Source organism: Entamoeba invadens, assembly GCF_000330505.1.
Source record: "Entamoeba invadens IP1 unplaced genomic scaffold scaff_1105074725601, whole genome shotgun sequence".
NCBI lineage: Eukaryota > Evosea > Mastigamoebida > Endamoebidae > Entamoeba > Entamoeba invadens.
The window spans coordinates 233,706-246,071 of record NW_004191847.1 but is presented as its reverse complement, the minus strand read 5'-3'; the positions used below and the strand labels follow the sequence as shown (position 1 = coordinate 246,071).

The following is a 12,366-nucleotide window of genomic DNA, read 5'->3' as shown; positions in this document are numbered from 1 at the left end:
CACAAACAAAAAATTAGACTTCTTTTTTAGGAGGCTCAGGATTTGGTTCGGTTTTCTTCTTGTGCTGGGCCGCCACTAATTTGCGGAGCGTCTCTCTGTCGGTTGGGAGTGCTTGCTGCGTGTCGGACAATTTTCTCCCTTGTTCAACTTGTGTATTTGTGTTGCTGTAATTGTTTGATGTGGTTGCGCTATTCACTGGGGCAACACCACCTTTCGGATCGATAGTCCCAAAGTACTCTTGGTACTTATTTCCATACCACGCCATTCTGTTAATCCAAGTTGGTATCCCCTTTTGAAGTAACTTTTTGCAAAGAGCGTCGCTAAAGCAGTTACAATTTTTATTATAAAGATTGTACGTCCCTCTCTGAAAAACCGTTCGTAAATCGTCAACCGCAATCTGAAATTCTTTGTACGTCCCGTTAAATGTCCCCATCTGAACCTCTTCTCTAAATGGAGCCTCAACATCTCTAGGTCTTGTGTCAAAGACCCCACCATCAGAAAATGTAAATTCTCTTCCATAAGCACATACCCCTGAGTGGTACGCCCCTAGCCCAAATGGGTATAAGTACGAGTTGTCCATCAAGTCGTATACATGCAAAATAATAGGTTCTCCCTTGACTGATCTCATCTCTCCTTTTTTTCGTTTTCACTTTTTCTAATGAAGTTTTTTTTTCTGTAAAATACCCACTTTTTTTGGACTTAAATGTCATCTCGTTCTGGCAATGTCAATCCCAAGATTGAGATATGATTACTTTGGAGGAATTATATTCGAAAACAACGTGAAAAAATATTTCAAAGTTTGGCACGACGAATTGAGAGTTTTTGACGAGAGTGGAAAGACCGAAACTCTCGACGGAGGGAAGATCTTGAAAATTGGGGTTATCAAAAATAACGCCAAAAAGTTTGTAGTTCTGACAGATCGTGGTCTGCGAGAGTTTGAGTGTCAGAATTCAAAAGAGCGGGAATCTTGGCTCCGGACCTTTGAGACGGTCAGAATAGTCTTTCAACGTAATAATCCAGAGAGACTTGACGAATTAAAAAAAGAAAAACATTTGGAACAACAAAAAACAAATACTGAAAATGTTATACAAAGTGAACTCAATAACAAAATAAAATCAACCTTATTTGAAGAAACGCATGAACTTATCAATTTAGATGAAAATGAGGTGATCGCGAATTGTGAAAATTTATTAGTTGATGAAAAAGATGAAGAAATTGAAAAGGTTATTCAACTTCTCAACATCGAGGAACAAACAAAAAATATCAAAGAAAAAAACGAGATTGACGTTTTGACGATTGTGGCGGAACGACGAAAACGACGTGAAGAGGAAAGAGAAAAATGGAAAAAATTGGAATTGGTGGCCAAAAATGATGAAAAGGACAAAAATGAGAAAGTGGAAAAAAGGTGCACGAATGAGATTGAAACAAACGAAAAAGTCGAAAAGGTGATGCAAAAAGTCGAAGAGTTGGTGGAGGAAATTGGTGTTGAGTTGACAAATGAAGAACGTGAAAAAATTAAAGGAGAAGAAAAGAGTGAAAAAGTCAACAACGAGATAAAATCAACTTCTCAAAATATCAGAAGGTTGGAGATTGAGAATGATGGAATGAACGAACATTTAAAGAAAGAAAAAGACGAGAAAAAACAAGAAGAAGAGACACATACCATTCTCCAAAAGGAGGAGATTCCTTTACAAAGCATCAAAGAAGAAAAAAAAGAAGAAAAACCAAACGAACTTTTTGAAATAACGGAGGAAGAACCCAAACAAGTCTTAAGTGATGTTATGAAAGAAATACCAATTGAAGACGTCAACATTACAAATAAAAAAGAACCTGAGGGAGCGAGCGATGGAACAAGGAATGAAAATGAATTAAAAATTGAAAAAGAAGTAAATGACGAATTCAAAGACAACAAAAAGAGCGAGGAAGGAGGTGTCGTCGAAGATGAAAATTCGGAAAACGACGAAGAGATTACACTTGGTTTTTCTGTTGAAGAAGAAAGTGAAAGCACAGAGTTTGATACAACAACAGAAAATAAACAAAACGTGAAAGAAAAGGAACAACCAAAAGAGCTGAAATTTGAAGACTTCGTTTGTGTAAACAACTGCGAGAAACCGATTGAAAGATCAGAAGAAACAAAAGACTCAAGCGAAGACGACGAAAAATACAAAGGATTTGACTTTGACACGATGATGGCCGAGATGGGAATTCAGCCACAGTCACCACAAGACGATGGCACCGCACAAGAAAATGCATCAGAGGAAAGTTTTGAATTTGAGATTGAGTCAGACGACGATGACAAGGAAAACAAATAAATCAGTTTTGCTACATTTAGTTGTTTTATTAATAAATTTTAATATATAAAATATTTATTTTAATTTATTATAATTCTTGTAAAATTAGTTATAATATTATAATTGTATAATAAAACCAATTTTATTTTTCATTAAAATTAAATAATTGGTTTTATCATTTTTTGTTAAAATAGTTTTATTATAATTTAATTATAGGTTATTTGTTAATAATGGTTTTTATAATTAAATATCATAAAGAACTATTTGTTAACTAAAAATTTATCAAAGTATTAAAAACATAATATAATTATTGAAGTAATATTAATAACTTGATTTAGTGTAAATTACACAAAAAAAAAGCTTGTTAAATCAAATATCTTCTAAATAATAAAACCAAAGTAAAAGTTAATTAAAAAATAGTTGAATAAACCCTTTAACAAAAGACGAACTTCAAAATGAGGCAGTTGATCAATGGGAAAGGTCCACGGAGGTTTAACAAGAGCTGGTAAAGTTAGAAACGCCACAAAGAAACCCGGAAAGACCGACACTGGCAAGAAGAAGTTCCCAAGTGGACGTGCTTACATCAGATACCTCTACAACAAGAGACTCGACATGTTGACTACTGGAAACAAGAAATACAAATTCAACCCTCAGGCCTAATTATTGACTTCTTCCTTTTTTATTATTATAATTAAATTTATTATAATTTTATTATATAATTAATAATTTAATATATAATTTATGAACTAATTAAAATGAGTCATTAAAGTTACAATCGATCAACTTCAATTCTGTTTGGTCTCATTGACGTGTTGGAGATACTCAACAACATACCCATAGCTCATCGCAACAGGGTCGTGTTTTAAAGTACATCTCTTCCCAAGTCGTTCCGGTGAACTCTTTGCCCTGTTACTCGCCACATTAAGCATCTCGTTGACGTCTTTATTCTGCTCTGGTGTGAACAAGTCAAACCGAATCGCTTGTGACAGCACAAGAACCAACTCTTCTTGTGGTTACTCGAATTGTACTATACATTCTAATATATTTACTATATTTTAATAGTTTAACAGAACAAACTGTAATGCTGCTTAATAACACAGTTGTTGAAGGCTTTCACGAGAAGGAAGTAAGGTGTAGCGAAGTATGTTCCGTCTCCCGAGTCCATTGAATTTAACGCTTTGATCATTTGAGAGTAATTTGCCTTAGTATGTTTACTTACCGTGAAAATGGTAAGGAGTGCGTCGACACCTTTTAAGAAGTCGACGGAGTCTTTTGGATCGCAGAGTTGGATTAAAATGGCCGTTGTGTTAATTCCATTGGCACTCAAATACTCGCGCAACTCTTTTTGTCCTTCGATGGTGTCATCCCGTGACGGGGCGGGCAATAAGACGGCGATTTTACCGATGACGTCATCGATTTGAGTTCGTTGTTCTGCGGAGAAGATTGGGATGTCAGAGATAGCAGTTGCTCCTTGTAAGAAGTCAGCGATGTCTTTCAGACCTGCCTCTGTCGTGGATGATTCGCTTCGAATACAAAACTCGAATAAGTTCTCGAGGAGTTTCACGACGCTTTCGGAGAGATTGTGGAAGTCGACTTTAATGATCTCAGCGCGCTTTGTTTTGATCTCTAAGACAGCTTTATTGAACCGCCAGATAGTGTCTCTGAAATTTCTGTTTTTGTCATCTTGTAAGATGTCCAAAATGGTATACTCACACTCGTCCGCAGGGGTGAGCGGGGGTAATTCTTCTTTAATCGCAATGTCAACGTCATCTTTAATCTCGTCTTTCACACCGTCACACTCCCTCTTCGTACAGTGCTCGTTAATTTCATGTGGCTCGTTAATAAAATCGTCGTTGTAATAATTGGGATGAAAAGTTGAGGAATAGCCATCAAAGGGTTCTTTCTTTTGTTGAACTTGGAAAGGAACAACACTTGCGGGAAGGGCATATTTGCCATATGAAGGAGTAGTACTGTCAAAGAGAAAATCGGGCAAATCAGTAAGGTCGTCAAATTGTGGGGAATTTGACCGTTTTTCAGTGTTCATAGAGCGCTTCATTATTGTATAATATATATAGTTCAAGACACTAAAGTATAGTTTTTGCTATATAATACCATTATAAATTATTAACTCTAGTTCAAACTCAATCTACTATAAGTATTTATAAATTAATTATATATTTTAAATCTATTACTATATAGTTAAATATAACGATAATTATAGTAATTTACAAGTAAAGTACTGATTACAATATTATAATAGTTAATGAATAGAATAGTTTATTAAATAATAAACTATAACATAATAAGCGAAAGAATGATTTAAATCAATGATAATACAAATACTAGAAAAGGGTTGAAATTTTTAAGAACAAGAAAAAGCAAAGGATGGGATTGAACGAGAAAGAAACGAAAATCTTACAGAACGTCACTTCGTCGGATAACAAAGTGAGTGGGTATAATGCGTTCCATTCGTACATAATGACTTATTTAGAAGACAAAAAGGAAAACAACTTGATTATGTACTACCTGTCGCACTCTCCGCAGTGTAAAGAAGTATTAGATGTCATTGACACCAGTTTAAAGCATAAAGAAGAGTTGATTGCAGCTGCTCGGTTAATGACTTTGTTGTTGAAAGTCAACACATTTGAAGAGACAAAAGACTCAATCACTAAATCAGTGAATTATCTGTTGACTGACAAGTTTGAAGGGTTCCAAAAATGTCTGACGGCAAATGCTAAAGCGTATGGAGTCAAACAATACTTCACTGAATTACTAGTCGAGGTCTTAAAGTCGTCCGAAGCGAATTTTGTACTTGCGTGGAAGAAGTTAGACTTTGGGTTGGGGTACTCCGTGCGGTTTATTAACGACTTTGACAATAAGAATCGGCCCCAGTCTCTCCGCTTAATACAAACGTTATGTGAGTCCTTTGAGAACAAGAACCTCCAAGCCGCGACGACCAATTTTCTGCAGAACCCAAATTTGGTAGTTGCTTACTTGAATGATTTAGAGCTCGACGATGCGGAGACGCAGCGCCTGTTTGTGACGATCTTAATGAAAGTAGCGAAGTCGGAGAAGGTGAAACGTCTTCAAAAAGCGTATTTCTTTAAGACTCCAATTTTAGTGAAGATGTATGAGATGTTCTACGAGAACGAATATGGCATCACAGAGTATAAGGACTTACTTTATTACCTTTGTGTAGACCCATCTATCATCACACCAGAAGTCCAAACATCAACATTGTCCGCATACCAAAGCATCATCGGCTTATTAGACGCTTTTGTGATGAAAGATCCTCGGAGTCGCGCGTTAATGATCGACATTCTTAAGCGACAACAACCTGAAGTCTCGCAAGTGGTGATTAAGAGGAGGAAATTTGGAGAGATCGATTTCTTAATGAATTACAGCGATTTTGTTACGACGGGGTTCTACTTGACTCTGGCAAAGGAATTGCCGGTCCCCACTGAAAAGCTGACTCTAGTCACGTTCGACATGATCGCAAAGAGTCTCATCTTAATCCAAAAACCATTTCTAGTCAAACTTCTGTACTCCAAAAATAGAATCTTTATGGCCCAAGCGATTTTCATAATACTTGCGATGGCATTGCGCATGGCGACGTACAAAAAGATGACGTCTGCGGACCAAAAGTTGATCGATCGTATTGCAGAGGATCTTCCTGATGTTCAAATTCTGTTGTTGGTGAGTAAAACGTCTAAAATATTACAAGCGAAAGTGTTAGAAACGTTTGAAATACTTGGAACGGTGTCACCGAATTACTTGTTTAAACAAGACAACGTCTTCTTCCAAACTGTGGTGATCGACGGGTTGAATGGGACCGATCAACTGGTCTTCTATCGATCACTGTGTTTAACACGAGTGCTCCCCGAAGAACAAGTCCTTTGGTTTGGGAAGACGAAATTGATGACACACCCAAAACCCTTTTTGATTGAAGTTGTGAAGAAGAAGATGCTTGCCATAGAAAGTGCATGTAAAGAGGGCGCACTTGAGAGTAAACAGGTCACCTTTTTTGAGTCGACTTTTAATGAAATTGTGAAGAGTTTTGTCTTCAAAGACTCTCCTCTTGAAAGTTTCTTGTATCGGCTTGATCTGAATGAAAGCGAAATACAAAAGATGGTGGAAGTCTCGAAGAAGATAGTACGACCCGTCCAACTTGGGAATCGGGAAGTCTTCAAATTGTTTTCGAATATCAGTGCGATGGTCTCAAGAGGACTTGTCTTCCACTTTGCACTGGAAGGGAATACCTTCGACACTTTGAATTTTGGTGACTGTGTTGCTATCAGTAAGTACTGCAAGTGCTTGAAACAGAAGAAAGACTTTGAAGAAATGTTTGAGAAGTTCGTTGTAGAGAATATTGAGAAGTGTTTTGGACTGTTTGACTTTAAAGCGTTAAAAATAGCGAAGGAACAGAAGGCAAAGTTACTTGAAAGTGCCGAGAAGGACACCACAAAGAACGTTTCGAAGAACAAGAAGCGAGATATATACAAACAGAAACAGAAACAGAAAACACAAGAGAGTGTTGAAACTCGTCCAAGCGAAAATGTGTTCACTCGATGTCACTTCTTGATATCTGCATTAACGTTCACATCTAACAATTCGTTCTCGGAGAACATCAAACAGTTGATACAAAAAATTAGTAAGACGGAAACAACGAGTGACACGGATCTAATCGCTTCCATTTGTTATTACGTAACAAAGTGTGTGTCGACATTCCATAATGAGGGTTCCAGTGTGTACAATGAGATTGTGAAAAACTTGATCTTACATATGGTCTTTGTTATTGAGTATCTAGAAAGTAAATTAAACACAGAACTGTACTATCATATGGTCTTCTCTCTCTTCGGACTGATTGGGAATTTCTATGAGAAGTCTCATGTAGAGAACATTAACGCGAAGGTCTTAGTCAATTGCATCTCTCCGTTTTTGGAGCGATTTGCGAACTATCCAGTGTACTTCATCGAAGCTATTAAGTTGTATTTACTCGTGTCCGAATCTGTCAACCAGTTGAATTGCGGATTTATTAACACGCTGTCGAAGAAAGACGACAAGACAGTTAATCGCGTTTTTAACATGAAGAACATCGAGAGTTATATACTGAAGGTATACCCGATTGTAACATCAGCAGATCTCTTCGTGTTGTTAATCAAAAACCTTCCACACACGTCTCAACTACTTTCAAGGCTTTTAAAAGACATTGGATTCAATAAGAAGATGATCGAGATGATGGCGGAGACGGAAGACTTGTCTGGACTGTTTAAGTGGTATTGGAGAGGTCATTGGGGAGATGAAAAGATGGGACTTTTGAGACTGATTTACACTCTTTACTGTTCTCAAAAAGACTTTGTCAGCAAATTGGTGTTATACCCATACCCCGTCAAAGTTGATGAAACGACGCCATGTGGGTTTGAGAACTTTTGTAGAGAGACACTGATCCCAGTCAACTTCATGATATTCAAAGTTGCTGAGACGCCAATGAGCTTTAACTTTTTACTCACGAAAATTGACGGAGAGATTAATGATACAAAGATATGCACTTATTTGAACGTCTTGTTGTTGGAGGCGTGTGACACGCAAGACTCACTTCTAATTGAAAAGGCTATTCAACAAATTAAGTGTTACGACACGCATTTGGATGTCATTTTAAACGAAGAGTTACTCGAGAAAGTCTCCAAATTCATTGGTACCATTTCAGATGACTCGTTTGACTTCTTGGCGAAGTTCTCCACAGTGGCCATTGAAAGTGGCGCACAACTCTTTTCGTTGTGTCACACCAAGTTGCACGAGTTTGTGGTAAAGCTTTCCCAGAGGAATTGTGCGATCGTCAAGAAATACGCAGAGAGTTATTTCACGTCGTTTACTGAGTTTGTGACACGCTCCCCGACCAAAGTCAACACCATTTCAAATGCAATCGAATTCTGCAAAATTTTATATAAGAAATTTGGGAAAGATGTTGTGAGGCAGAATGAGTTTGCGGGGATGATTGCGGACACATTGACTGGTGTTGAGTTGGGGTACACCATCTGCGAACTGTTTTCGGAGATAATTGACATTGAAAATGTTAGAGAGACTGTATTAAAGTTACTCTCAACACAACAAACATTGAATTATAAATGGAAGGGACGCATCACAGAACAGTTTGCTGTGTTATTAGGGAAGGTGTTATTACGCGAGAGGAGTTCGATGGCAACAAATGTTTCTTCAAATGACACAAGCGAGATTGTTAAGAGTAAAGTTGTGACAGTACAACTGATGAAAATGGTGTACAACCAATACACTAAAACACTTTCACTGACAGATAAGATCCTCTTTTTGATCATCAGAAAGTTTGCAAACGAGTTTCCGAAAATGCCATTTGTTGCGTCTTCGACACCTTTTGACTACAGTTACACAATTAACAACTTCTTCTCCGAACCCGCTTTTTTCAAGACGGAACTGTTCAATTCTTCCCTCAGCAATTTTCCGTTCAACAGAAGATACGATGAAACGTTTGAGGAGTTGTTTGACACACAAAACACAACAACTCGATGCGTTGAAATTGACCAAAATGGCTCTGAGAATACAACAGAAAGTAACACTGAAAATAAGATGGAGATGGTGAACACTAAAATACAACCAAAGAAATTGGAATTCACGAAAACAGTTGATCCGGCTTATCTATTACCACTTCTGTATCGATTGGTCAATTTGTATATCAACAACACAAAGCTCAAATTCAACGGAAGAGCCTTTGCGACAAACGGGTTCTTGTCATACGTCATTGCATGCACTTCCCTGACTGATGAAAAGCTACGCAAAGTTTCTTATTGTGTCTTACAACGGTCGATCTACTTGTTGAACACACAGACAACATTCCAGCAATTCCATTTATTCAACTTTTGTAGCATCTTCTTGCAAATGTTGCGGAACACTACAGATGTGGAGAATAAAAGATACGCGCCACTGTCTTCGATGTACTTTGCTCGAATGTCTAAAGCACTTTTCTCACGTGTGACACCATTCTGGCTGTCTCTTGCTAAAGAGGTGATGATGACAAATTTGGGACAGTTGTATATGTTCCCGTTTCAAATGATGAGAACGGCCGAAGGGAAGCCGATTCAAATGCTCTTGTTAGTCTTAGAATGCATAGAAGACTCGGCCAGCGAGCATTATAACATGCAAGCTGTTATCAAGAAGAATAAAGTCTATGAAACCGTCTTTTCTATTCTCTCGAATGCATTTACTAAGATGAGTGACTGCGTGTTACTCATTAAACAACTTGAAAAGGTCATTTCGAAGGTGGGAGGCGCGTATTGTGGTCTCTTTTATTTACTCGAAACATTAGAAGGGAATTACTGCAAATACTTGGCAAGTGGCATACTGAGAATATTCCTCTTGATCGTTCAACAAAAAGAGTTAATGGAATATCGCGATGATTACTGTAGCATTGTTCTCAAAATAGTCAACAAGTTACTCTCGATCATTAACAAAGACGATGAAATGAGAACAGTCGAAATCGTTGCAAAGACTCAAAAGGTCTTCGACGTGTTAGAAATGAAAGAAGACCACGTGGGAAAGTTCTTTGAGTTGTGCAACGAAGAAGAGCTCAACGCCTTTTTCAATAGAAGAATACAATTCGCTCGAATCACTAATGAAAAGACCAAGTGGTTTTAACCTATTTTGATTGATTTTTTATTGGTGTTTATTTTTTTGGTTGTTCGTTATAATCACATTCTCGGTCTTTTTTAATTCATATTTAAAACAGCGAAGGAGTAAATCATTTTTTGGCAAGTGAGTTTGAAAAGAAAGAATATGAAGGTCAATAAAAAAATTAACCTTCTCCATCAGAAAATAGAAGGTTAGCATTCATTGGAAATAATAGACTTGCATCACAAAGACAGTAATAGATTTTAGCCAAAAGTAATTAAGAAATCTATTTTAATTCTTAAATATTGTCTATTTGATAATAACATTATGAATTAAATATAGTACAATGAAATGATAATGGGTTATAACATATTTTTGTAAATCAACAATACCAATCAAAAAAGTTACTTTGTTCAAAAAATACCCATCTATTTGTAATAAAGAAGGATGTGAAATTGTTTTTTTATTTTGAAAGTTATTTTTAAAGTAAAATTAGGTTTTAATTAAACAAACAATCCAAATTCAAGAATATATTTTTAAATGAAAGACAAACCAGTTATCTATTCGTTGTACCACAAATATACATTATTGACTGTAGTTATTTTATAATAAAATTATTATAACAACTAGAATTGTATATTTCAAAAAATAGAAATAGGAAAAAAGAAAGAATTTATAAATTTTTTCAGTTAGTTTTAGTTAATATTTTTAAAATGTGTATAGTTTAAATAGTATTAGAATAATTAAAAATATTTTTGTCAAAAACAAAGGTTGGGTATAAAAACAAAAAAATTTGTCATCTAATCGCCACAATGATGAAAAAGTTGAATGACAATCCATGATTTTTCGATACTCTTCTGAGTGGTCTCTATCATTAAAATACATTCTTATACTTAGTGATATTCAGTGGCTTTTCATTCAATGATTAGTCACTGTATTGAAAGTAAAGAGTGATAATAATAATAATAATAATAATAATAATAATAATAATAATAATAATAATAATAATAATAATAATAATAATAATAATAATAATAATAATAATAATAATAATAATAATAATAATAATAATAATAATAATAATAATAATAATAATAATAATAATTATTATTATTATTATTATTATTATTATTATTATTATTATTAAAAATAATAATCACTTTCTTGGTGTTTTTTAATTAATAATAAAGGATTAAAATGAACTTTTTTCAATTTTTAAATTTTTTTTTGTTTATTTAGAAAAAGGTCATATATTTAGTATAATATGATTATAATATAATAAATTAATTATTAATTTTACTTTATTAATTTTAATAAAAAAATATTTGATTTAAAAAGTGGTAATATAATAGTAATTGGTTATAGTTTCATATTTGAATCACAATTATAGTTTTCGATAAGTTTAAAAACTAATAATGTTTTGTATTGTTTGATAAAAATGGTTTGAAAAACATTTTATTATTTGCAAAAAAAAAAAGTTGACTAAAAATGTTAAATGGAAACTCAAGAAAACAAGCAAAACCCTGTCGAAATTCAAGACGAGAAGAAAGAAACGACACAAGCTGAAAATATAGAAAAGAAAGATAATCGGAAGAATATTGAAATGGCTATTATAGTCACAGCAGCGTGCGCACTGGGATACGCTTTACTTGTTTACTTTGTTGGATATTAACTGGAGAGAACAATTTGGTATTTGTTTAGTTAGAAAAACTATATTTTAATAAACGAATGTCTGTTTTCGTTTTCGTAGATATCAGTGTTTTATTATTTATAAAAAAAACAAGAAAAAAAAAATGGTCGTTCGTTAGTTAAAATTAACTATATAATTATTACATATTGTAATTATCAAATTTCACTTTATTTAAAAAAAATTGTTTTTTTTGAACAGTTTTTGTTAATTATTTATAATATATTTTAATAATTAAAAATACTAATTGTTTAACCCATATATTATATATTATAATAGGGACCAGCTTTTTCCACCACCTTTACCAAAAAAAATATTTGCCGCGAGTGTTTTTTGAAGGGAGTCCACTTTTCAGCCACTGTTTGTGCGTCCCCATGTCACCCACTTTCCTTGTCCGTACTGTGTGGACGCGGATGTGGTTCCCCCCCGCTTGCGGGGGGTCAGGGGGGATCCGCGCCAAGGGAGGACTTGGAAAGTGGGTGAAACGGTGCACAAACAGACTGTTTGAATGTGTCTTTATGAGCCTTCTTTTGAATGCTCCGTCTCACTCGGTTTTCACAAACTCGAGGTGAATTTTCGGCATTTCTTGAAATCGGGAACCAGACCTAATATCTTATCAGTTTCCTATTTACTATAATTTTAATTTGAATATTATATCAAATAGTAAAAACAGTCTATTTTTAGAGGTGGTGGAATTAGCCTGACCCATAATAATATTAAAATATTATTATTAACAATAACTAAATAATG

At 34.9% G+C, this 12,366-nt stretch overlaps 4 protein-coding genes across 4 annotated transcripts; 2 read left to right on the top strand and 2 right to left on the bottom strand.

Moving 5' to 3' along the window:
• Positions 1-13: 13 nt before the first annotated feature.
• Positions 14-628, bottom strand: EIN_327670 (hypothetical protein; the record flags this gene model as incomplete). Its single annotated transcript, XM_004185408.1, has 1 exon — positions 14-628. One exon carries the CDS (start codon positions 626-628, stop codon positions 14-16), a length of 615 nt encoding a protein of 204 aa, XP_004185456.1.
• Positions 629-722: 94 nt separating this feature from the next.
• EIN_327660 (caldesmon, putative) lies at positions 723-2,312 on the top strand (the record flags this gene model as incomplete). The annotated part of the gene is made up of 1 exon (XM_004185407.1): positions 723-2,312. The coding sequence occupies one exon, from the start codon at positions 723-725 to the stop codon at positions 2,310-2,312; it is 1,590 nt and encodes a 529-aa protein (XP_004185455.1).
• A 764-nt stretch (positions 2,313-3,076) lies between these two features.
• Positions 3,077-4,347, bottom strand: EIN_327650 (hypothetical protein; the record flags this gene model as incomplete). The annotated part of the gene is made up of 2 exons (XM_004185406.1): positions 3,077-3,297; positions 3,369-4,347. 2 exons carry the CDS (start codon positions 4,345-4,347, stop codon positions 3,077-3,079), a joined length of 1,200 nt encoding a protein of 399 aa, XP_004185454.1.
• A 329-nt stretch (positions 4,348-4,676) lies between these two features.
• On the top strand, positions 4,677-9,956 carry EIN_327640 (hypothetical protein; the record flags this gene model as incomplete). Its single annotated transcript, XM_004185405.1, has 1 exon — positions 4,677-9,956. The coding sequence occupies one exon, from the start codon at positions 4,677-4,679 to the stop codon at positions 9,954-9,956; it is 5,280 nt and encodes a 1,759-aa protein (XP_004185453.1).
• Between the last annotated feature and the right edge of the window lie 2,410 nt (positions 9,957-12,366).